Source organism: Alosa alosa, chromosome 4 (genome assembly GCF_017589495.1).
Source record: "Alosa alosa isolate M-15738 ecotype Scorff River chromosome 4, AALO_Geno_1.1, whole genome shotgun sequence".
Lineage (NCBI taxonomy): Eukaryota > Metazoa > Chordata > Actinopteri > Clupeiformes > Clupeidae > Alosa > Alosa alosa.
Genome location: NC_063192.1, coordinates 28120875 through 28145751, shown reverse-complemented (window position 1 = coordinate 28145751; position 24877 = coordinate 28120875). Strand labels below are relative to the sequence as shown.

The window sequence follows — 24877 nt, the reverse complement described above, 5'->3', positions numbered from 1 at the left end:
ATTTGTTCTGATTCATATTCAAATGCATACACCAACAGATGGGTGTCTATCCTGAAAATATGACTGGCAAGTATATTCTGCTACTCATTCTGTAACCACTCTGTCCAGACTGTACTTAATTTGATTATATTGCCTGGAACTGGTAGACTCGTTTTCTGCCATCACCAGATTCCATTTTAAAACTTAAAATGCTGACTAAAAAATGAATCCAAAAAAGTCTGTCTGCCTTTTTGTTTTGTTCCATTTGTTGGAGTTGGAAAGTCACCTGAGGTGAAAAAAAGACACAAAATGTGAAAAGAATATATAATATATTTAATATAAAAAGTTATAAATTATTGTACAACTGCACCACCGCTGTACATTTTGCCAAAATGTGCACATGTGCATCTTTTCTTTACTTTTTAGGACACAGGGTCATTTAATCACATTTTCTTTCTTTTTCCTTTCCTGATGCAATTGAACAGCTTGTAAATTATTATTATTATTATTATTATTATTATTATTATTATTATTATTGATTCTTCCCACAATGCTCTTTCTACTGATGGAATAACATAGACAATTGCACATTCTCCTGAGCATACTCTTCTGTGCTACAAAGAAAAAAAGACAAAAAAAATCAGACTATAAAATATATTAACTACCTGCCTGTTACTTAAGAGAAAAAATATATATCTATATATGATGAAAGAACACACCTGTATACTGTAGACCAAACTGTATGGAACTCTAAGAATTTACTGGGAAAATAAGTCAACACTTTTTGTCTGTAAAAAAAAGCAAAGTATTCTACAATAATAACTTTGACCAGTGTCCGTGGTTGTGTCTTATTGTCTGACTGTACTTGCATCTCCTTTTATTGCATGTCTGACGCTTTGTATAGGTTAAATCTGTATTTATCACTTTTATTAACCATCAATTGTTTTTTTTTTAGTCCTTTTAGTTTCCTATAATGTTCACATAATTCCCCACTGAAAGAATGCAAAGGAACCTCATAAAATGTAAACTTTGTAAACTTGACATCAGGATGCGTGGCACTCCCCTGAAGGAAGAAGGAAGTTCAAAGCATATATTTTCATAGATGCATTCAAAGCATGATATACATGACAGATGCCATTAAGATAAAAATATCTAAATGCATGGTGCAGTCCATTATGATTCCCCAGGGTCTGGCAGAATTCAGTGAACTAAAATTTGGGGCACATTATTGTAGGATATATGATCCAGCATATGGTGCAGCTCTATTGTTGAACAGAGTGGATTTTACATAGGCTCCAGCCCTCTACCACTACAACCGCCGTGACATGTCATTTTAGACCCCTAAATGACTCTTAAAATAAAATAAAAAAAGATCTGCTGGTGAAATTTGAAGTTTAAACTCCATCGGTCAAAATGACTGCCTTGGTTGGCTGTTCTTGTAGTTTTGACATTCTAATGCTAACTGTGTTGAGAGACTTTCACAGCCTTATATATGTGCTCCTCCAGGAAGTGATGGGGGAGATACCTCTAAACGTGTGCCAAGTAACAATGGCATACATGTGGCAAATTAATGAGGACAGGCTTCTCCCAATCCCCGGCACAGCACACTCCTGGAAATGCTGGAGCAAGAACATGAAACACGGCAAGTGCTATCCAGTAGACATCCTGGATATTCACTTTAGCCTTTAGGGCCCGGAGTGTGTTTAAGGACCCAAGTGTATCTACGCCATGTCAAAGAGCCTGTTAAGGACAGAGGGCTAGTAGGCCTCTTCAGCAAAGACTGTCTTTGTCAGAGTACTCATGCACACAGGCAAATAACAGGTAGATAGTAAAAATCAACTGGCACAGGAGTTCTCAAATTTCGTTGAGTTGAGTGTGAGTATATGCACAAAATCTGCACGACCCATTATTCAACCATGCTTATTTGAATTTAGGGAAGGTATTTTTTTTTTATTATTAAATCTACTAAACATGTAAAGGTAGGTTCCATGATTCTTGTGAAAGGTTGTTGATATTTGAGCTCATTTGCTAATCAAATTGCACCCTACTTTCCATGGTCCTGAAGCAATGTGCTCATTGGCTGTTGAAATTGTTTGGTCTGTCTGGCCACTTTGTTTTTTGCCCTCAGCTTCAGATCCACCATGTGTACTGAAAGCAGAGGTTTATTTGTATTTATTTATTTATTTATTTATTTTGATGTTTTGTTTGAGTGCACACCCAACGGACAGCAAGAGAACCATGAGGAACAATCAGCTGCAGATTAGAACTGCACCTCCACGTTTAACAGACCACACCAGCATGGTGCTGAAGTGGCATACAGATTTCCAAAATATTCCAACCTATTTTATACAGTCTACAATTTCAACCCACATGGGTATACAGGGAAGTCCTGTACAGGTAGCCTAGTAGGCCTGGCTACTGGAGGCATTCTGTTAGGCCCATGTCCAAAAGAACAGTTCCTGAAAATACTCCTATGCATGTGATGCTGCTGAGATTGTATTGACTTTCATTCCATTCCATTTATTGTCAGTGGCGATTTATGAATCCATCATAGGATATTTCCCCTAATTAGTTCAGCATTCTAAGCAAACCAAGGGCCCTGGTTTATTCTGTAAGCTCCAACAAGTGAGGTATGAGTTTATAGGTCTACTGCTGCATATTTCATGTGATGATGGCACCAAAAAGCAAATTGACAAACACGGGGTTACAGAGTAGTGTAAAGAAGTCAGGCTACGGGAGTTAGGCAATAAGGTCAGTGTAGCCTACACCAGTGGTTTTCAAATGGGGGTATGTGAAGGCACTCCAGGGGGTAGCCTACGTGAGATTTTAAAATATACATATATTTAAAAAGTAGAATCCATGCAAAAATACTTTAAAAACAATTATTTAATAAATATTTCGTAAAATGAATTTTATATTTCAGTAGGCTATTCCATTTCATTAATAGAGGTACAAATACAAGTCTTTTTTTTTTCTTTGCGCTGGTTAGGGGCCTGAAAAAATATTTCACAGGGGGTACATCACTGAAAAAAAGGTTGAGAACCACTGGCCTACACCCCCTTCCAACATTTACACTCCAACACCATAGGTGGCAGTAGTGCGTTTGCTAACTTCTATAAAGGCACCAGTTGAGCAAAGCAGCAGTAGGGAAAGCAGCAAGAAAAAAGTCTGCGATTCCTGCTGATATGGCGGGTGGTTCAAAACAACAACATGCAGCGAAGCTGTCACAGGAGATTTACAACACTTTACAGGTAAACTTGGAGTTATTTTGAATTTGGTCATAAACTGCTGTATGATCAACTACCGAAGTGCATAATGTCAGACTTTGCTTATGGTAAAGTAATATGTCAATGCTGTTTTCTAGCGTTAGCTAACGTTAGTAGCCACCCCGAAGTTATTTAGTAAATTCGCAGATGTTTGTCTTCTCATTTGAAGTGATAAACTACCCACATTTCTTAATTGAGTAATCTTTGACGATTTAATTAAGCATGCTAATGTTTAGGTCAACGTCACACTTAACCTGTGGTTTGCTAGCGTTTTGCTAGCGTCATGGTCGTCCTAAACGTTGCTAACGTTAGTGGGGGTAAAATGTCCAGGGGAGAGACTTTCTTTACCGTGTAAAACCGTGTAGTGATCACCACCACATTTTTCTGCGATGTCAAAACTTGAAGCCAATGATTAGTCCTCGTGCCTGCGTCCGACCCTTAAAAAACTAGTAATAGGCTAGTGTGTGTATGTGTAGGTACTGGTCATATAATTAGAATATCAAAAAGTTGATTTGTCAGTAATTCCATTCAAAAAGTGAAACTATTATTTCATTCATTACACACATTTCAAATGTTTTTCTTTTTAATTTTGATAAACTGACAACTAATGAAAATCCCAAATTCAGTATCTCAGAAAATTTTAATTACTTAAGACCAATACAAAAAAGGCTTTTTTTAAAATGTTGGCCAACTAAAATGTATGAGCATGTTCCATCACTCAATACTTAGTTGGGGCTCCTTTTGCCTGAATTACTGCAGCAATGCGGCATGGCATGGAGTCGATCAGTCTGTGGCACTGCTCAGGTTGCTCTGATAGTGGCCTTCAGCTCTTCTGCATTGTTGTGTCTGGCGTATCCCATCTTCCTCTTCACAATACCCCATAGATTTTTTATGGGGTTAAGGTCAGGCGAGTTTGCTGGCTAATTAAGAACAGGGATACCATGGTCCTTAAACCAGGTAGCTTTGGCACTGTGTGCAGGTGCCAAGTTCTGTTGGAAAATTAAATCTGCATCTCCATAAAGTTGGTCAGCAGCATGAAGTGCTCTAAAACTTCCTGGTAGATGGCTGCGTTGACCCTGGACCTCAGAAAACACAGTGGATACCAGCAGATGACATGGCACCCCAAACCATCAGTGACTGTGGAAACTTTACACTGGACTTTAAGCAACGTGGATTCTGTGCCTTTCCTCTCTTCCTCCAGACTCTGGGACCTTGATTTCCAAAGGAAATGCAAAATTTACTTTCATCAGAGAACATAACTTTGGACCACTCAGCAGCAGTCCAGTCATTTTTGTCTTTAGCCCAGGCGAGATGCTTCTGATGCCGTCTCTTGCTCAAGAGTGACTTGACACAAGGAATGCGACAGCTGAAACCCATGTCTTGCATACGTCTGTGCGTGGTGGTTCTTGAAGCACTGACTCTAGCTGCAGTCCACTCTTTGTGAATCTCCCCCACATTTTTGAATGGGTTTTGTTTCACAATCCTCTCCATGGGTGCGGTTATCCCTATTGCTTATACACTTTGTTCTACCACATCTTTTCCTTCCCTTTGCCTCCCTTTATGTGCTTGGACACAGCTCTGTGAACAGCCAGCCTCTTTAGCAATGACCTTTTGTGTCTTGCCCTCCTTGTGCAAAGTGTCAATGCTCGTCTTTTGGACAACTGTCAAGTCAGCAGTCTTCCCCATGATTGTGTAGCCTACAGAACTAGACTGAGACCATTTAAAGGCCTTTGCAGGTGTTTTGAGTTAATTAGCTGATTAGTGTGGCACCAGGTGTCACCTGAACCTTTTCACAATATTCTAATTTTCTTAGATACTGAATTTGGGGTTTTCATTAGTTGTCAGTTATAATCATCAAAATTTAACAGAAATAAACACTTGAAATATCAGTCTGTGTGGAATGAATTGTATACATTATACAAGTTTCACTTTTTGAATGGAATTACTGAAATAAATATGTATATTTATATACTGTATATACTTTTATCAAAGATCTTAGACTTTTATGATGTTCTGTCTTGCTATGTTACTATGCTTCTGTAGTAGGCATATGATATGTACCAAAATACTATATTTTTATCAGGCTATATCCCAAAATACTATGACATTAAGTTTGACATCACCCCACTATCACTTCTGCCATATTGCTTAAATATTGTAACTTCACTAAATAAGATCGTTCCAACGTTTCACTTTAGACACTTGGGTGCCCTCTGGTAGAAGGCCTTTGTCTGAGGGAAGCCGAAAGCATTCAAGAACTTATGTGCACCCCATCTGTTCATCGCACTGAAATTTTAAAATGGATATGTGTCAGGTATGTATATTCAAGCATTTTGCCATTTTTCCAGAATACCACTTGGTCAAATACTAGGTCTATTTCCCTACAAAAAAAGTCCACTCACATGTCATTACATAACCCATTCCTACCCTGGAAAGAACACCAATTAGGCCATCACCCAAAGCACAAGTACATTATTGAACAACATTTATGCAAACGTTAAATTACTAACACATTGACCTCTATGTGTAAATGTTTAGAGTTGTGAGGTCAGAATTAAAATGTGCCATGTGCCAAAATGTGTCCTCTCTTTCTTAAAGCATTTGTCCACAGTTGAATGCAAAGCTCGATGTGCTGAAGAGTAAAGAAGGTCAGGCGGATGGTAAGACGGCCAAGCTGGGTGGATGGATGTTGTCACGTCACCTGCTGAAGGCTTATTTGGGCGTTTGTCAAGTCACAACATTTCAAGTGATTATTTGGGTAGTGGACTTTGCCTGACTATCTAATGTTGCATTATCTTTCATGCAGTACTTGTTCACTTTGGCCATGAATTGATGCTGTGTAATCTCAACGACCTGGATTTAATAAAGGTAAAAAGCAGTTCAAAGGCCCACTGGCCCGCAGACATAACTCATAGATTTTAATAATTTAGAATAAGTTTAGCCGTAAACAAATTGTTTGTTTTGATATACCCATGTTTTGCTTGCACACCAGAGTTTTCATGCACACACGTCCTTCGCAGTATATGCGGCTCTTTGTCAAACGGAGGTCTGACCCTTTGGGGTGATTCAGATATGATGCTAACATGCAGACATTAGGCTATGTTGAACGACACTGAAACAGAATGCACATGAACAGAATGTGATGTCAAGCATGTTGATGTTTTTTTCATGTCCACTTAGGGTCTCAGTGTGATTTAAAATATTATTGATTTGTTGTGGTTGTACTGTCTCGCTGTACAACTCCTGATCTTTCCGTTCACCAGGGTGATGCTCCTCCACTGCGTCAGCTTCGCTTCCTAGAGCAACTCATAAGTCTGATATCTGGCCCTGTATCCAATAACAGCAGTATTACCTGTCCAGACAGCAGTACCGCCTCCTCTGATGGGTATGTTATACCTCTAAAGCCTGACAGGGCTTGTTTCAACACAGTTCTCAGGGCTGCTGCTGTTCAGTATTGAAGTATACAGAATGGTACCGGGTTACATGTATAACTTATGTATTAAGGCTATCTTGTAGATTTGTAGTTTTTTACCACTATTTTAGGTCTGGCTTTTCTCAATCTTCTGTCTTGTCTGTCCAAACCTTAGGTTGTAATGCAATATTATTTTAAGGGTTTATGTACTACATGATTTTAATGTTTTAACTGTTGTAATAAACATCTAATTGGAGCCAAAGTATTATTGCTCATGCCCATCTGATCCTGGTTCTTTGACTCATGTTCAGGGCTGCCATGGTTGTAATATTAAACTAATGACTGATGGGAACTAGCTAAAGTATTGCTGCATGATGCTAATGTTTGCCTTGTGCCCAGGCCTACTTCGTGTGGGGACCCTAAGGCCCCCAAGAGGAGCGACCGGCTGTTGAGGGAGCTTGTGTCCCAGTCCCAACTGCTCCAGCAGCTGCAGTGCTCAACCCTCAGCCCCCTGCCATCCAACGTCAGGTGCCTCATGGCCACGGCAGGCAAGACCTCCTCTGCTGGGCAAGTACTCCGCTTTGGACAAAGGTCCTTGATTACTAACCGCTCCGCTTCAACCCTCTATGATTTGGATATACTGTGAAAGAAATTAAGGACTTGTGTGCACTTAGGTGTCAATAAATAAGTGCTTTATGAATGCAGAGTAAGGCTGCAACTTTTTTTTTTTTTGTAATCGGTTAATCAAATAATTATTGACCCACTAATACAAAGTGTTATTTTGAAATGCAGTCAGTATTTACCTCCCTGTTGATGAGTACTCTTAACACCACTTGAAGTGTGAACACTATTAGATTGTCAACTGCCCAGTACCCATACAGACAATCTTATATAATTGTGAAAGTAAATTTTGTGTGTCTAATGTGAAACATTTCTGTTTTGTCATAAAGGGGAAAGCAGAAGTTTGTCCCTAAGAAAGTCACTGAGGCTGAGCTGAAGGAGGCCACCGCACAGCTGCAGTCAACCAAGAACACTTTGGAAGAACTTCAGAAAGAGGTTGGTCCCCATATAAAAGCTTCAAAGTCAAAAAGAGATCATACACGGGGGCGCTGTGGCGCAGCAGGCTACAGCGCCCGTACCATATATGGGTCCAAGTGCCCATGTGGACCCAGGTTTGAATCCGACCTGTGGTCATGTCCCGATCCCACCCCGTCTCTCTCTCCCACTTGCTTCCTGTCACTCTCCACTGTCCTGTCCAAATAAAGGCAAAAAGCCCCCCCCAAAAAAAAAAAAAAATATATATATATATATAAAAAGGGCTCCTACACAAGATGGGACAGAATTTCTTTAATATGCTATAACATGTTACACGTGGAGCACATTGGGTCTATGCTTGTCACATGAAATGTACTACATAAATAAAGTTGACTTGACTTGTTGATTTCACATGAAGGCCACAGTGGGGGAAATCAGTGATGTCAGTTTTGTTCATTTTGGGGAAAGTGGAAAAACAAATGAGCTTTCTAGGTGACTTGCCAGATGGCATGTGTGCTCCTGCCCTGTTTGAATGGATCCCCTGCTTACACTGTTTCTATATCTCTCTCTTTCTCTTGTTCTCCTTTTCTCCCTGGTTTGTCTGTCCCTCTCTTGTTTTCATTCTCCCTGGTGCCTCCCACATCATCTTCATCCTCATCCTCATGTCAGTGTGAGTTCCTGGAGTCTGACACGTCGGTCCCTAGCTCCCCACCGCGACACGATCTGTCTCCGTGCACACTGCGTGTCGCTGCCACAGACCTGCAGCAGCTCATGTCCACGTTTGGCCACATCTACTACGACTTCAAGGGCTACTGCGAGAAGCCTCTGCCGAAACCTCCCCTCAACACAGACACCTTTCAGACAGTGCGCCAGCTTCTACACGCCAGCAACATGGTATAGCTTATTTATTTTCAGTATACATTTACACTCTTTAGATTTACTCTACACATCTACATTTACAAATGCACTATTCATAGTGACCACTCACAAGTAAATCACTGACCAGGTCATTTAAGAAGTCATTGTTGGTTGATTTTACACAAAAGCCCTTGAGAAGCTTCAACAAAATACGGTAATGTAAGGTTTAAGCCCCAGAACTCTTAAGTGATCCCCAACAATGTCATTCTTCATGTTGATGTTGTTATAGTATGGGCGTACTGTATATTGTTGTTTTAATGAACTGTTATCATTATCAGTGTGGATGGCCATTTATTGTAAGTTAACATTTAAATGTTCTTTCTTTCTTTCTTTCTTTCTTTCTTTCTTTCTTTCTTTCTTTCTTTCTTTCTTTCTTTCTTTCTTTCTTTCTTTCTTTCTTTCTTTCTTTCTTTCTTTCTTTCTTTCTTTCTTTCTTTCTTTCTTTCTTTCTTTCTTTCTTTCTTTCTTTCTTTCTTTCTTTCTTTCTTTCTTTCTTTCTTTCTTTCTCACACGGGCACCCTCAGGAACTTAAGGCATATGAACATTTGACAGACACCTCATCATCCATGAATGATACCTTAACCGATCTGCAGACTGGGAAGCGCTTTCACACCAGTGGAGAAATGCAGAGCCTAAGTGAGTAGACGTTACCAAAAATATATATGTACTATATTATACAAAAAATATACTATATACAGTGCCCTACACATGTATTGGAACCCCAGGTAAAGTTGAGTAAAAATAAGTTTAAAAAAAAGTCCTTGCTCACTGCTTATTTAAAAGGCACACCAGGAAAGAGCCTTTCTTGTCATTTAACTACAAATATTACTGGCTGGAGTTGCAATTGATACTGGCACATTGGTAGGTTTTGCGTACATGAGCGAGTTTGAGGTCATGGCATCATGAACTCCATGGAAACCTGCATTATAAATCAAGATCTGGATACCTCTGCCAAGACACTAAAAGTGGGTCATGGTGTGATCATCACAACATGGGAGCCTCCGTCTCCGACACTGTTTGTAAGGAGGTTCCGTAGACGGCTCGCTGAGGGGGTGCTATGTTCTTTGGTATCTACAGTGCTACGTGCTCCGCTCTAGTCATGCACTGGTGGAGACGGGCTCCCATGCTATTATCACAATTGATCTGCACTCGATTGCTCTTCCCTAGCGACCAGCTGTTTTTGTCTCGGTAGACTGAAATTGAATTTCAGTCTGAAACTGAATTGTGAGAACTGAATGTGAAAGAGGAAACATTTTCAGTGAGGATAATTCATATATCAGAGCTTCAATTTCAAAATATTATATTCAATTTCAAGTTGACTGGGATTCAGCTTCAATCATTCAATTTTTGCATATACCATTTAAATTCGGTTCCTCAATCACAATTGCTCAAATTCGGCCATTCAAATGCAATTCAAATTCGGTTTGAGGTGTCAATTTTTATTCCATATTTATTTATTCAAACCTGTAGCCACACCAGGCGTGTAAAAATATTTTTTAGAGGTTTTATGATAATGAGATGTAACAGGAGAAGATTGAGCTCTTTTATTGGCAGAGGGAGGTGACTTTAGACTTTAATTTGAATACAGGGGTGCCAATAATTGTGCCATTTTTGTTTGATTGATTTATGAGAACGTCTATCCTCATGATATATTTATCCCTTTGGATAAATTGTCAGCTAAGAGTGTAAATGTAAGTATTTTGTCCAGAATTATTGAATGGAAGAAAACTTGAAGGAATGTTTGTAGCATTTCATTTCAGCTGGGCAGAATTTCTTCAAAAGTGCACAAATTACATCATTGGATGCCGACTGATCGTTTCTATCTTTTACAGCCACCATGTTGGAATCTCTGAAGAATAAATACTCCAGCTTCCTCTCCACCCATCCTAATAAGCAAGAAGAGTAATCTGCTGATCTAATAGAAGCAGTGTGTTTTTTGTAAATTATGCAAGTGTCTAATACTTTCATGCCCACTCCACTGTATATATCTTGAATATTGATGTAAAATAGTTTGTTTTTTATGTCAACTAATAAAATGTCTTGTTGTAGGCCTACAAACTTTACTTTTGAAAATACTAATAATTAAGCCTAATTAAAGATGGCTTTGCTAGGCCAGCCTAAGAACTCAAGCCACTTAAAAGTAGAAGCTTTTTGTTTCTGTTTTATATATTTGTTTTCTTTTTTGGGGACTTTCAAGTCTAGATTTAGTTCTAATCTATTTCCTATGAGGGGGAAACCGACTGAATGAATTGATCATACACCACATATTGAATAGGACCTAGTACGTTTTTTAAAATTGACATTTTTCCTCGTGTGATGAGTTCGTTGGGCCACTCAAGAAAGATACGAAAAGCGACGAATTGGTGTTTCCTCTTGAAGTCCTACATGCCAATGGTGATGTCTCACCAGAGTGCGGCGTTATCTTTTAACATCTGCTTGGCAGAGACATGGGAGGGACTCAACTTCAATGAGTAGCCTACTTTGTGAATGGAGAAATGGTTGAGCAACACGGTCCCTGAGTCGCTATTATAATTTCATGAACGACAGCCTATACAGATTTTGTTGACTTGACGTGTGTCACCGTTGCCGGTCATTTAAAGTGAATAGAAATAGAATTGATTCTGTAGAGTTGACGCGGGTTACAGCACTTTAGTATGGAGCGCGAAGGTCGAGTGCCCAATGGCGAAGATGAGGCTTTGAACAAATTGGAAGAAGAGGAAGTAAGTTTAATCCAAATGTCTTGTTTCATAACATCGTAGAGAAGCGATATATAAACTTGTAAGATATGTCCTGTCCTCTGATGCAGCCACTAAGCAAATTGACAACAGAACCTTTTAGGCTAACTGGGTTAGACAGCCAGGAAGGATGTTACACAGTTTAAAGCTATTGTTCACGTCTTTTTAAAATTATCATTATTTAATTCCAGTCACTAAGAGTGTTGTGTGTTGTCCTTCAGTCATGCAGACTCCACCTTTGACGGCCGTGTAGCCTACCAACGGAATTGACCTTGACTTTTGGTGTTTGTACGGCAACTTTCGCACGGTGTTATTGGAAATTGAATCCAAGTGTAAACCTTTAAGAACTTCTATTGTTTGAAACTCGGGCATGTGCTAGCCTACATTAGTCATTAGTGTCCTATAACACCTGTATCATTTTCTCCTAGCCATGTATAGAAGCCTACTTTGCCGAAACAGATTGACATTTGCATGTAGTGACAAGCTCAGACAGAAACCAGCCAGGTGAACACACCTTTCCCATGGGGCCCCTCCCCATACCCAATTCAAACAAGCATGACAAAAATCTCTCTCACACACACAAAGTGAGTGTCCTATGCCAAAGCAAATAAAGGAGGATTGAGTGAGTGTGAGAAGGTAGTGTCCCACACAGTGGTTTCTGTGGGTTTGAATTAATCTCCCAATTCCTTACTCTAGAGTCTAGGCCTAATAAAAAAAATTACTTGGGCGAAAGGACAATGTGTCACCTTTGTCAAATGATTTCACTTCCTATGAAAAGTGTATTGGACACTTTTTATGTGGTTTTGTGTTATGTTAACATGACAGAGCATGACAAACACATAGGGACAGTTGTATAATACAACACATAATATTATAGAATTGTGTGTGAATAATTTGATAAATTCTGTAAATGATAATAACTTCAATGTGTCATTGACGGTGTTTTTTCCCTAATATTTTTTGGATGAATGAATGAAAAAGCATCTGATATCTTAATGAATGACATATTCTTTTACAAAACAACAAACAGATATCAATTGCCAAGTCGGTTTAGGATGTTTTAATTATACAAGTTGTAGACCTATTCATTAAAAGCATTCCAGGACGGATAACGGATACGTGATAGAATGTCCCATTATAACATAATAATAATGCATGCAATATTTAACTGAAAGTCGGACAGTTTTGTTGCCGTGGTGAAATACACTCTAACCGCTGTTTGCATGTTGAAGTCTCATTTCAGGGGCAACATTTGTTGACCAGAAGGTAAAGACCTTCCCCATTTTAGTCTACAGTGAACAACCTTGAGAGTGACGTCTAACTGTTCTCAGTAGCATGAAGGAGTTTAATTTTTACTTCAAAGAAAAAGGACCCATTGATCTTAGCGCTAACATTCTTAGATGTGCTGTTCTGCAGGAACAACCTCACAGCATCATGTCCTGCTCATTCAACCTTCCTTCTTCCACCTCAGATTATTGGCCAAACAGGGCACTTAAATCGGCCAATCGACATGAACCACTACGCCACCAAGAAGAGCGCGGCCCAGAGCATGCTGGATGTCGCCCTGCTGATGGCCAACTCATCGCAGCTGAAGACGGTCCTCTACGTGGGGCCTGCGTACCGCTTCTTCATCCCTCTCATTGTGCTCTTAAGTCTGTCTATCACACTGCAGGTGGTGGTGGGTCTTCTCCTGGTCTTCATCGGTCAGTATACCATAGGTGCTATTGAGGGCCGTAGGGTGGGTTGTGCTGGGGGAGTGTGTGTGTGTGTGTGTGTGTGTGTGTGTGTGTGTGTGTTGTGGGGGGCGGCATGCTGAATTGCAGTTATGAGGATATAGTGGCAGAGAGTCTATACCATTGCATCAGAGTCTTACATTGCATGCATCTTGCAATATTTATGTTATTTACTGTTGAAGTATGTCACTGCGCACTGCCCTGCCCAGTTTTAAATCATCTATGTAAATCAGTGCTGATGTACTGTGCTTGTACACATATACTGCACTGTTGGATAGATGGTTCATACAGACATGTGTGCGCTATACATTAGGCTGTTCATATTTATTCATTTATGGGCATGATTTGATGAAGCTATGACATGACAAGCCAGTGCTGACCTTTTTGGGTGTTTATCTGAATGGTAGTATATTATTTAGATTGACTGTGATGAACTGTCAGAGAGTGGCAAATGGTAGAATGATAGTTTTCTTTTAGGCAGTTTTGTACATCTCTGGAAATGACCACATTCTGCCCTTCTGGGTCATTTATTTTGTCTTGGAAACACAACTGAGGCCCACTACCAGGTCTTGTGAGTCTGTATATCAAAGTAGATCAATATAGGCTGAAATATGAGTACTTTAGACCCTTATTTGCCAAGATATGCTCATGCTTTTTGTAAAATGCCCTATGGAAACTCCCCATAGGACTTTTGGCTACCCAAAATGCATACTGACAATATAAAATGCTTACTGTGTGGCAACCTCTTGGTGTAGAAGCATAATCCTGGTCTCAAATGAAGGGTAACACTTTGAGGTTTCTTGTAGACTATTTGGAATGTATGTCAGGGGTTCTGATATAGAATGACTACACAGAATATGGAATGATTACATAAATGTCTCTATTTTTGCATTTTCTTTGTTGGTTCAATGGGTGTGTATAAGATGGACTATACATCTGCACAACTAATATTGGATAAAACAACATGAATGTTCAATTTCTAGGGATTCCTGTGAATATTTCAATACCCAATATGCTGTACCTACTTATTGCTAAGGGATATACACTGCAGCTAGTAGGGAGGCACCAAAGGTGGAGGGGGGCATTTTTTATCAAATTTTAATTGAGACATAGTAAGATTAATCTGATAATGTAAAGTACTATACAGATTGTACATGATGTACAAAATGTTGTCATATATGGATTCCCAAGCTTTTAAATGGTGTATAATATTACTAGGCTACATAGCAATATGGTGCATACAATTGATTTAGAATGTTGGGGGGAGGTGGGGGGCACTGCAATTGTCCCACCTGCGGGACACCCGAAGTGTAAACTGCTAAGAAGTCATATGGGCTCACGGTACTGGTCTGACCTCATCTCTCTCTCTTTCATCCTTCTAGTCAAGTATGATCTGAACGACGTAAGGAAACAGCGAAAACTCAACACCATGAACAATGTGGCCACAGTGATGGTTTTCTTCACAGTTCTCATCAACATCTTCATTACTGCTCTAGGATTCGAGTCTAGTCGGTGAGCAACTCTGGATTTCACCCGCATGTATGTAGGATGACGCTGCATGACTGTGCCTGTCACAGTGTTCTAACTGCATGTACATAACTAGCTCTCAGCAGTCATATAGTTTTCATTACCATCATCACTTTTTATTTTGTATGTTTCATGGCACTATTGGTCTGATTTTTTTTTTATTATTTGAAAGTAGACATTATTTGACATGTGTTGTGAAATCATATACTGCATGGTATGACATGTATCGTCATTCAACGTATGGATTTCAAAAGTCAGTTGTGTCATCTTGTACTGAACACATACATGTTTTCCAGTATTGCTTGTCTGACCTAAGGTTTCGAGTTAGCATGCAGTAATCTCCGGTTCCCCCGTATTCTTTTCCAGGGTGGGCCTTGACATTGTTCCGGTTCCTCAAATGCTTGGGTCTGACAACCACACAGGTCCGGGGTAGTGCCCTCACTGGGTCAATCGTCTCGGTAGAGAGCTTGGGAGGAGAGGGCTCTGAAGGGACACTATTTACATGCCCACCATTCACCCTGTGCACAAGCACTTTCAGATTATGACTCAAGAGCCATCCCTCTGATTCATAATATACTGTATGTATGCTATAGGCTACAGTGTATGCTTTTATTTAAAACAAACAAATGAACAAAACCAGGTTTATCAAGGTGGGTTTTCCAAGAGAGATCTTGCTGTAAAATGTCATTCATAAACTCAGGTGCTAATAGACAGAAATGGGGAAGGCATTATCATTGGACGTTATGTTACAGTAGATAGTGCTGAACTGGTAGGTTTCATTTCTCATATGTCAAACACTAGATCAGTCAATTAAAGTCAGTTTCTTAGGAAATGTTCTCAGGTTTGTAGTGTAGCTTTTGTGTGGTTGTCAACTGTTTCTGCAATACTGTGCAATGTTACAATTTCCTTTTTTATAAACTGTTCCTTTACTTATTCATCTTGTTTTATTAAGCTATTTGTACAATACTTTATTTTATAGAGGCATTAAAATGGTTTTACTTTCTCTACATTATAAATGTACATATAAAACATTTCATTTCTATACCTGAAAAAACACAAAGTGTAACCTATCTACCATGCATTCAATTCTTGACACCTGAGCTGTTCATTATACTGCAGACATCCAGGCCTCTGCCCACTGTACATAATGCATTCGGTTTTGGGTGACAAAGATCAGTTGAAGCCTAGGATTTAAATGTGTAGTATTGTTGTAGAACACCATGAGATTTTGACCATATTTTATCTTACCTCAAATGACACATTTGTTCAGTGAAGAATTACATTAATTGCGTAAAAAGTAAACCAAACTTAATATAAAAACAAACAATAATGCTTAAAACAAACTTTATTGTTGGACAAATGCATTGAAGATGGGTACAAACAAACTGGAAAAAAATATTGTTAAAGTTAAAAAGTGGTCCATACAAAACTTGGAAAGGACAGAAAGAAAATGCATCTTCTACATCACGACATTATCTTTGGCAAAACATTTGACAACACTGTAGTCCTTCCTAAGGTAAAAAAAACAACGACATAATAGTATATTGATACAATCAAGATACTTCTGATATAAAAATACTGAGGCGCATTGATTCAAATTAAATATTGTGTTCAAAATCTATTAGACTCAACTCAACCCAAAAGTAGAGCTGTATCAACTTCCATATAAAATGCATTCAATTCAGTGTGGAATTAGAGTGACTGCACAGGATGCAAGCTAGCAAGTACAAAATTTGCAATTTTTTGCACTAAGAGTAATGTCTGTACATTCAGAAATTTAATCAGGTAAAAACATTTAAAAAAGTACTTCCTTTTTATGATTTATGGTACTGCAGTCGACTAAAAATGTCTTGGCATTGAACCATAGACAGTTTCTGAAAAAAAAAAAAAAAAAAAAAAAAAAAGGCATTTACATTCTATAATGTTTGAAGAGGTACCATAAACAGGAAATACTCTTGTGAATGTGAAATTGAAGTGTTTTTTTGTAGTGAAACAATTCTTTGTAAATTCTTTGTATAACCAGAAAATGGTCAACTATGCTTCAATCCCCCTGTTGAATGGGTTTTCCTCCTGGGTCTCCATGATTGAGTATACGTAATACAGAAATACTGCTATGATGACGAACACAAGCAAGCGCAGCCATCCCGGGATTCCACCTGATTTGGGGACTTCTGTGATGGGCTTCTTCTGGCTAGCTTTTAGGGGCGGAGCCATGGAGTAAGACGTGTTCTGATAGGACGCTTTTGACCTGTTAATGATGGGCCTGAGACAAAGTGGGGAAAAAGAGAAAAAAAAAAAACAAAGAGCTTCACATGTAGACTACGGTGATGAGACATGCTAATAATGACTTCAAATCCTGATTCTGTTACATTGACACATTTTAGTACAGAGAATGAAACATAACTGTGATTTAGGCAGGACATCAAGACTCACTCTTCAAAGTGGTGATCAACTTCATCGTTGTATTCAAAATTTCTTGGTCTTCGGACGCTGAGGAAAGATGACACAATGACAATGCAAACACTTTTCACATTTTGACAGGCCCAATATCATCATTGCTTTGATTTGCTGTAGATCCACCACCATAACACCACAATATCTGCGTCAACTGTACTCACACATCCCCAAAGCCTTCATTTCTCACCTGAAATTTGGAGAGAACAAGCAGTATTGTTTATGTTATAAATGAAAACCAGTCTGATTTAACAGATATAAACAATGCTACCTTTTAAAACTCTGCCTTTGCACACCAATATGAAACAATTGTAAGATTATCATATTGCTAGGCAGAGGATATAGGACCACAAACTGGTAAAAATAATGCCAGTACAATTTGAATATAAACTATTAATTAAACAAAATGCATATGAAATGGTGAAGCTGAGTTAGTCTTTGAAAGGTTGATGTCTATCTGCATTGGTGTGCAAATCACCTACCCAATGATTCCTCTTTAGGTAAAAGTCAGCACTGCATCAAACCATGCCATGCCACGCAATACAATTGCCATACAATTTCTCAATGCTTGCTATTGTACATTTCCTACTAGTTTTGCATTTCTGCTCCCACAGATGGGACTAAAGACACCATTGCTTTTCAACCACCTGACTGGAGTGACATGTTTTACCAGAATCTGGTCCAATAGTTAATCTGTCTAAGAAAGAGCCATGCATATGCACCTACCGGTGGATGATATTCGATGTACTCGACTTCTTCCTCTGTCAGAACAAAAACAAATCTTCAGTAAATAAACATAACAATTTGATGAGGTAAAAGACACATTTTATTTTAGAATATACAAGCTTTAAGCAGCAAGAAGTAGTTTTGATCAACAGCTACACTTGAAAAATATTTGGGATGAAATGGCATGAATAGCAATTTGAAAAGGATACCAGTACTAGTTCCCTATAAAAGCATGCTTCAAAAAGTGACAAATTGTTGTCTCTTAAAGGTGCTATAAGTGATGCAGGGTAACGTCACTTCTGTTGACGTTCAAACAAAACAGAGAGCCAAATCGCTACTCGCTCCCCCTCCCTTCCATGCTCTCCCAAACACGCATCACGTCAGTGAAGTTGTTTTGTGGCGGTTTTTGGAGCCTAGGCTGTCCACGGAGGCCACTTTTTTTTTTACAGTCAATTCGGGGCACAGGCAGCTAGCGGATGGTGAGGTGATGTTATAGCTGTATGTGACAAAAAAGTCCCAGTCCCAGGTACGTCAATTAGGCTGGTCACCATGGAGGCACCAGCTCATTATCTAAAGACGTGATGATTCTCACGCTCTCCAATCTGCTGCTGTACTGTATAGAAATCAAGATGTTTCTCACGCTCCAATCTGCTGCTGTACTGTATAGAAATCAAGATGTTTCTCACGCTCCAATCTGCTGCTGTACTGTATAGAAATCAAGATGATTCTCACGCTCTCCAATCTGCTGCTGTACTGTATAGAAATCAAGATAATTCTCACGCTCTCCAATCTGCTGCTGTACTGTATAGAAATCAAGATAATTCTCACGCTCCAATCTGCTGCTGTACTGTATAGAAATCAAGATGTTTCTCACTCTCCAATCTGCTGCTGTACTGTATGGACCCTTTCAAGAGAGTTCCATTCTCAGCATCATAGTTGGCCCCACAAGACTTCCTTTTTAACATTCCATATGTTATCTTAATGCAGAGGAAATAGATTGGGGCCCAAATAGAATGTTCAAGCATTGTTTTTGTTTACCTTGTTGAAAGGGTCCATAGAAATCAAGATGTTTTTTTTTACAGGTTCTGTGTATGTCGCACAACTTTGGCTTATGGCCTGTTGGTAAAAAGCTAGATTCAAATAAGATCCCAGGTAAACTGGAGGATGAGAGTGCAACAGGTGACTAAACTGTCACCAGCTGAACTGTGTGTGTGTGTGTGTGTGTGCGCGCGTGCGTGTTTAAATGTGTGTGTGTGAGTGCGTGTGTGTATATGTGCGTATACGCGCCTGTGTGTGTGAGTACCTGTGTGTGTGAGTGTGTGTTAGTGCCTGTGTGTGTGCATGTGCGTGCGTGCATGTGTACTGTGTGCGTGTCTTTATGTTTTTGTGTGTGTGTGTGTTCATGTGTGTGCGTGCGCATGCGTGTGTGTGTGTGTGTGTAGCTGATATGCCCCCCCCTGTCAGCCAAAGATGCCTGCAATTACAATGCCTCATTTTTTGCCTTTTCATTTCTCTCTAGGTAATAATAATAATATAATAATAATAATAATAATAATACTGTAATACTGTAGGTACCTGAAATGAGTGGATATGGGATGTTATGACATTGGCCCTGGACTGGAGACCAACAAACAAAACTAATTTGGTCATCCTAGGCCCTATGGTTCTCGAGATATTCACTGAAAACTGTGTCTGGTCATCTATAGGCTGATTGGTGTAGTCCCTAAATGTACAAAACACATGTACACCAACCAGGTGGACTTTTTGCTAACAGGCTTGTGTGGGTTCACAGCTCCTCTCCAGCAGAAATCAGAAGAGTACTTTCAAGACGATCATAAAACATAGATGTAGATATGGGTTACAAGCCAATCAATCTTACCCTCTTCTCTGTAGTATGTCTTGTCAGATGACGGTTTCGGGGTACCTTTGGTCATGGCCTCTCTCAGCCTCTTCTCATAGAGGCTTCTGGTGCTGCCTAGCAGTCGGAAGATGATTTATATTTAAGTGAAAATAACAACACACCCAACAATCTGACTTTGTCTTCTGCTGGATATATGCTTTATATAGGATGTATAGTGGATCGTTAAAAACATGAATTAAAGTAAATGAATCAATCAGTTGTCTCCATACATACCAACGACAGGCCCATGCTTGATGCCATATTCATCCAGGAGATCAGTGATCTCTTGTACTGACTTGGTGCTTAGATCTGCCATCCCTAAGCTAGAGACAACAGTGGGGTGTAGTAATGCCGTTCATTACAGTTTTACATTACGGTTTCTGTATTACCCTGGAGTTAGCTGAGGCAAAATTATACTACCTTCAAATGACAATGCTGAGGTTTGACTATAGTACAAAGTATGCAAGTATGTAAGTACTAGCGGATGATTCAGTCAGATGTAACCTCTGTCATGAACTAGCAGCTATTCAACGTTAGTTTCCTTGAAAAAAAAAAAAAAAGAGAGACCAAATGAACTGGCTAGCTAGTAACAAAAGCCAGTGTATCCTTTCGACGTTAATGCTAACCACCAGCTAACTAGCCTTATATGTTACACAGAACCCCAGCTACTCGTTTCACACAAGGTATTCACAATTTGTAACTGACGTCGATGTTTACAAACGTTAACATTAGAGAGAAAGAGCGCGCCAAACGAGCAGCTGCGACATACCAATTCAAGTTACAGAAATTAAGTTTAGGATACTTACTAGACGACCGAAAAACTTAACCAGCCTTTCTTGTTCGTTACTTTTACTTTCCAAACCTGGAAACTACCGAATTTCGATGAATGGATGAGACTCGACTTACTATAACATTCAAGTAACGTTGACAAGTTTCTATTTCCCAATCAAACCCAGCTGCAGTTTGCTAATAACATTTTGTGAATTTCAACCAGGCCAATATGATATGAAAAATCTCTGGCTACCGAGTTGCATCATAGAAGGCTACTAGTTAGTGTCATAAAAGTACATAATGCAAATTACCTTCCAAGTCACTCCAGGCTCCACTTCTTGGCAAGTTGTCAGTGAAATTCACGACTTGTTTCGCTGTGGGCGTGACCATCATAGACAGGGCGTAACTCGCGACGTGCCGCGCGTCAAAGGGTGAGCGCAAAATGCAAACGCGCAAAAATGATCAAGACAGGAAGATCAATATTGGTGATTTATCGATTAAAATGAGCCTATAAACTACACATTGTTTGTTTATTTACAAAATGTTACTTGGAAGACCACCGTTGTGGGACAAATTGCTGAGTTGATGGTCACAAACAGTGATGTTGCCAAAGGTTTCGGCTACATAGGCATAACATATGACACGGAGAGATGTAGGCTAAATTAAGTTCATCATGCTACCTAAATTAAAGTCGGTGAGAACGAGAATCATAGGCTTTGGCAATAATGTCTGAATGTAGGCCAACCATGAAAGCAGGGGATTTCTCCAACAAATGCACTGTGCGCCATCTAGTGGATTTAGCTTTGGCCAAAAGTTCACTACCTTATATGGGCAGCACTATATGGAATTTTTTTTCCGGCACTGCAGTCCTATGAGTTTGGAGAATGAGTCAGCCGCATGCCAACTACTGGGCGTTGGCTGGTAGTTCTTCTCGGTGCTTGCGACACACAATGAGCAGCTGCCCTTCCTCTCCAAACTCTGTTTAGCACTTAGGCCTAAATGAAATGACTTACACATTAGGCCTATATAAAATTCTTAGAAGTGCTACCCAGAAACAATATAAATATTGTTCTCTATTACCAGGTCAGTGTACACTGTGTGAGTAAATAAATGCATAGGCCTACAGATGAGAAAGACAATTCGAAAGACACATTCGAGAGATGAATTGACAGAACAATATTTAAGACAATTTTATTGTGTATCAAAATATTGTATCAGACTTACAAACATTGCTGATGTTGCTTTCTTTTTAAAACATTTTTTTTATTTTGCAATACTGATTACACAATAACAAGGTAGCACAAGAAAGAACTTGAAGGCATGGGGAGTGAGAGGGGAAATGTGGCACTTTGAAAAAAGCAATTCATTTTTATTTATTCATTTTAGATATTGCAAAAACACCTCTTTGCATAACCTCGCTCACTTCCACTTTATTAAACATCGGCTTCACTACGTCAACTTCAGTCCAATTTTCTAACTTCCCTTTTAGTCAAAAAAGACCAACTTTGGTGCTTTGGTCCTTCTCTAGGTCAGCCAGTTGTCAGCTGGCATAAGATAAATGCTTATGAACAACATGTGTAGACAACGCTCAGTTTGCAAGTGCAGGATGATGTAAAAATGTTAAGCCTTAAGAGAGAGAAAAAAAGACTCAAAACACAGAGGACACATAGGGCAAACCCCCAAAACAGGCTACTTTTGCACCAGTGTTAGTTTTGGTTAAAGTGGTGTCATAAAGGCACTGAAAGAGTGTGTGGCAGTACTGCTTTAAGTGTGTCAGTTCACCCTAAATAATGACCAAAACATCTTGGTTACTCCAGATGTGTGGTACGTAATCCCCTTCTCTTGCCACAGGCTACAGTTATCATCTACAGTTAAGCTCAGAACAGCAGTGTCCTACAAATCAGGCAAAACTATCAGCAGCTACGTTAGGGACAGCATCAGTAACACATACACCTATGTAAACCAACACCGGAAAAGGAGCCAGAGCTACACAACTACCTGCATCCACCTCGGACATTTTAAAATGACCTAAAAGTTATTACTGAAATTCAGTCGGCTTACAGTAAACAAAGGTGCTTTTTAAAATGTAAATCACTCTATTAGAGACACATAGTATGGCTGGGAAGGTTATGAATAAAACAGTTGAAATGAAATGGATAGAAGACACAAATAAAATATGGAGGATGGAACAGGGGGGATGTTCAGTGTATGTGTGTAGTTTGGGAACAGGAGTCTTTGGTTGGGCCTCCAGCTCGCAGACTGGGCCTGGATTTTGGGGTCGGTGGTTCTTAGACAGTGAAGTGGTAAGGGCTTCCTGGGATGTGCTCGTCGCCCCACTTGACCACCAGGATGTACTCGCCCTTCTCCTTGAGCTGGTAGGAGACATTGTAGAGGCGGTTTCCCAGGTGTTTCACCAGGATTTCCTCGCATGGTACTTTAGGCCCATCAACTCCAACCAACAGCATGTTCCTCCCTGAGAAGTGGCAAATAAAGTAGGAAATATTGGAAAACCAAATTGCAAATACCCTAGGACATGGAATGGTTTAACATTCATATACAAAAGTATATCCCTGAAATCACGAAAGACACTCCCAGATTATTCAGAAACAATTACCTGCTTTGCTGCAGTCCACACTGAAACTGTTCTTCTGGCCAACGAAGGCTTTGGTGAGACCCAGGCCCTTGGCAACCACCCGACTGGCATCAGACGAGGCCCAGCCTGGCGCCGCTTGCTGACTGGACGTCACGCTACGGGTAACGGGGTCCACCATCACGGATGAGGTCTCGTGATTGCTGTGGCTGCTGACCAGGCGAGAGCCTGTTCAAGAGTGAAAATGTGTCAGACAAATGTCAGTGGCATGTACTAGTATTCACATATTGAATTAAATTCAGAATTAAATTGAAAAAAAAAAAACTACTTCGTTCTCACAATCACTGCAGTGCTTGTCTATGATCAACCTACAAAAATGTGCTGTAACTGTACACTGTGCAGGGCTAGCGAATGATCAACTCACCAGTGATTTTAGCTTTGAACGGGCTGCCAACAATGTGATAGGGTCCTCCATATTTGATTGAGATCAAATAGTTCCCAGGAGCCATTGGGGTGTAGGTGACCTTGTAGCCCTCTGGACACTCCTGACAGTCCATCTTCACCTTGGACGGGCCGTCAATCGTCACAGCCAGGGCACCAGGACCAGCCGAACTTGTGTTGACAATAAACTCACATGGGGATCCTGAGAATGAGACAGTCAAATCTCCATTTATTTTAGCAGCTATACTTTATCCAAAACAGATGAGCAGTTCAGCCATGGTATGTATTTAGAATATAGCTGACATATGTAAGTCACTTTGGTCAAGAAGTGTCTGCTAAGTGTAATGTAATGTAATGTAATGTAATGTATTTCATCAGTAGATGTGCTTAACAGAATCACCGTCACAGATAAGTTACTGCAAGCTTTCTGTTCTACCAACTGAAATTTAGGAGCCTTGACATTTCCGATACCACAGAGCTATAAGATTTAAGTGGCACACATGGAAGGGGAATAAAAGCATTCAGTCCTTGCAAAGGGAAGGAAAACGAGAAATTCTTGGAGGTGAAACCGATGTGGATACCTGTGGTGCCACCCTCTAGTCCAGCGCCGTATGCGGACACCATTCCTGGATCTCCGGCCTGGCCTGTTTCCCCGACCCGGATCTTGAAGGGGCTTCCAGGAATGTGGGAGCCATTGAACTTCACATCAATCAGGTAAAGACCATTTTCCCTCGGAATAAATCGTACAGCATACTTGTCTGTGGAGGGGAGGAGGCAGTAAGGAATGGGGATGATTAGTAATGTTGAATCACACAAGAGAAACTTGGGAACGCTAAGGAATTTCAATAATGACAAACATACACAAAACCTACAGCAGGGCTGCCTGGCTAAGAGAATCCCCAGGACATCAGACTAAACATGTAGGACGATAAGGCACTGAGAGCTGAATCAAATCTAGTGAGCATCTTCTAGCTGCAAACCATGTTGCTTTCCTTAGCTGAAATACCTGGCTTTCCGATAATGAAGGTTATCTGATCGGTTGAATCTTTTTCAAATATAGGCTTAAACGCCTGAGGCATTTCCCTTGTCTCCACGTTACCTTCATCGATCTCTGTGACGCAGCATTCCTCGAGCGCCCCAGACGGGCTGTGCACCTTGGCGTCGATGACACCCTTTGCACCATTCAGGCTTACTGCAAATGAAGCCGGCTGGTTCACCTTTAATCCCGACTCCTGTGTTCAGACAACAACTCAACACTCAACTCAACATCAAGCTCTGTTAGACATTTTGTACATCGCATTACTTGTTGGATCAATAATGAGTACAACTCCTGCTTGACTGCATGACTCACTATCACATCTAGCTGTTTATATTTTTAGTACCATAGAAC

The 24877-nt window shown here is 39.9% G+C and overlaps 4 protein-coding genes across 11 annotated transcripts in view; 2 read left to right on the top strand and 2 right to left on the bottom strand.

Annotated features, from left to right (window-relative positions):
* Nucleotides 1-3102: 3102 nt before the first annotated feature.
* On the top strand, nt 3103-10673 carry haus7 (HAUS augmin-like complex, subunit 7). Its single transcript, XM_048240423.1, has 10 exons — nt 3103-3230; nt 5444-5559; nt 5844-5905; nt 6052-6113; nt 6509-6630; nt 7057-7224; nt 7608-7713; nt 8362-8586; nt 9135-9246; nt 10443-10673. Exons 1-10 carry the CDS (start codon nt 3165-3167, stop codon nt 10514-10516), a joined length of 1113 nt encoding a protein of 370 aa, XP_048096380.1. The 5' UTR covers nt 3103-3164; the 3' UTR covers nt 10517-10673.
* Nucleotides 10674-11070: 397 nt separating this feature from the next.
* On the top strand, nt 11071-15612 carry si:dkey-93l1.9 (uncharacterized protein LOC562339 homolog). Its single transcript, XM_048240422.1, has 4 exons — nt 11071-11330; nt 12817-13048; nt 14461-14590; nt 14972-15612. Exons 1-4 carry the CDS (start codon nt 11265-11267, stop codon nt 15036-15038), a joined length of 495 nt encoding a protein of 164 aa, XP_048096379.1. The 5' UTR covers nt 11071-11264; the 3' UTR covers nt 15039-15612.
* A 320-nt stretch (nt 15613-15932) lies between these two features.
* emd (emerin (Emery-Dreifuss muscular dystrophy)) lies at nt 15933-20853 on the bottom strand. 4 transcript variants are annotated; one of them, XM_048240418.1, is made up of 8 exons: nt 20768-20843; nt 20106-20226; nt 19920-20008; nt 19665-19760; nt 17786-17820; nt 17224-17249; nt 17039-17095; nt 15933-16868 (listed from the first exon to the last, which is right to left on the bottom strand). In XM_048240418.1, exons 3-8 carry the CDS (start codon nt 19999-20001, stop codon nt 16640-16642), a joined length of 525 nt encoding a protein of 174 aa, XP_048096375.1. In that variant the 5' UTR covers nt 20002-20008; nt 20106-20226; nt 20768-20843; the 3' UTR covers nt 15933-16639. The 4 variants fall into 4 exon arrangements, with proteins under 4 accessions (XP_048096375.1, XP_048096377.1, XP_048096374.1 ...); XM_048240420.1 differs by lacking the exon at nt 20768-20843 and adding an exon at nt 20492-20751; XM_048240417.1 differs by lacking the exon at nt 20106-20226 and having other exon boundaries at nt 20768-20853.
* A 768-nt stretch (nt 20854-21621) lies between these two features.
* flna (filamin A, alpha (actin binding protein 280)) overlaps nt 21622-24877 on the bottom strand; it is a 43303-nt gene continuing 40047 nt past the window's right edge. For all 5 annotated transcript variants that reach the window (XM_048240412.1, XM_048240415.1, XM_048240414.1 and 2 more), the window contains 5 exons: nt 24587-24719; nt 24069-24245; nt 23471-23689; nt 23071-23274; nt 21622-22929 (listed from right to left, as the gene is read on the bottom strand). In XM_048240412.1, the coding sequence (XP_048096369.1) occupies nt 22745-22929; nt 23071-23274; nt 23471-23689; nt 24069-24245; nt 24587-24719 (918 nt within the window). In that variant the 3' untranslated portion in view covers nt 21622-22744. The remainder of the gene's footprint in view (nt 22930-23070; nt 23275-23470; nt 23690-24068; nt 24246-24586; nt 24720-24877) is intronic.

Bases quoted from the DNA above. Each gene is read 5' to 3' on its own strand.
- haus7 (XM_048240423.1), top strand. From the start codon at position 3,165: ATGGCGGGTGGTTCAAAACAACAACATGCAGCGAAGCTGTCACAGGAG. The intron at 6,631-7,056 runs GTATGTTATACC...CCTTGTGCCCAG, and splicing joins AGTACCGCCTCCTCTGATGG to GCCTACTTCGTGTGGGGACC. The intron at 8,587-9,134 runs GTATAGCTTATT...GGGCACCCTCAG, and splicing joins TTCTACACGCCAGCAACATG to GAACTTAAGGCATATGAACA.
- si:dkey-93l1.9 (XM_048240422.1), top strand. From the start codon at position 11,265: ATGGAGCGCGAAGGTCGAGTGCCCAATGGCGAAGATGAGGCTTTGAAC. The intron at 11,331-12,816 runs GTAAGTTTAATC...CTTCCACCTCAG, and splicing joins ACAAATTGGAAGAAGAGGAA to ATTATTGGCCAAACAGGGCA. The intron at 13,049-14,460 runs GTCAGTATACCA...TCATCCTTCTAG, and splicing joins TCTTCTCCTGGTCTTCATCG to TCAAGTATGATCTGAACGAC.
- emd (XM_048240417.1), bottom strand. From the start codon at position 20,001: ATGGCAGATCTAAGCACCAAGTCAGTACAAGAGATCACTGATCTCCTG. The intron at 19,761-19,919 runs GTATGTATGGAG...TCCGACTGCTAG, and splicing joins CAAGCATGGGCCTGTCGTTG to GCAGCACCAGAAGCCTCTAT. The intron at 16,869-17,038 runs GTGAGTCTTGAT...ACTTTGTCTCAG, and splicing joins GTTGATCACCACTTTGAAGA to GCCCATCATTAACAGGTCAA.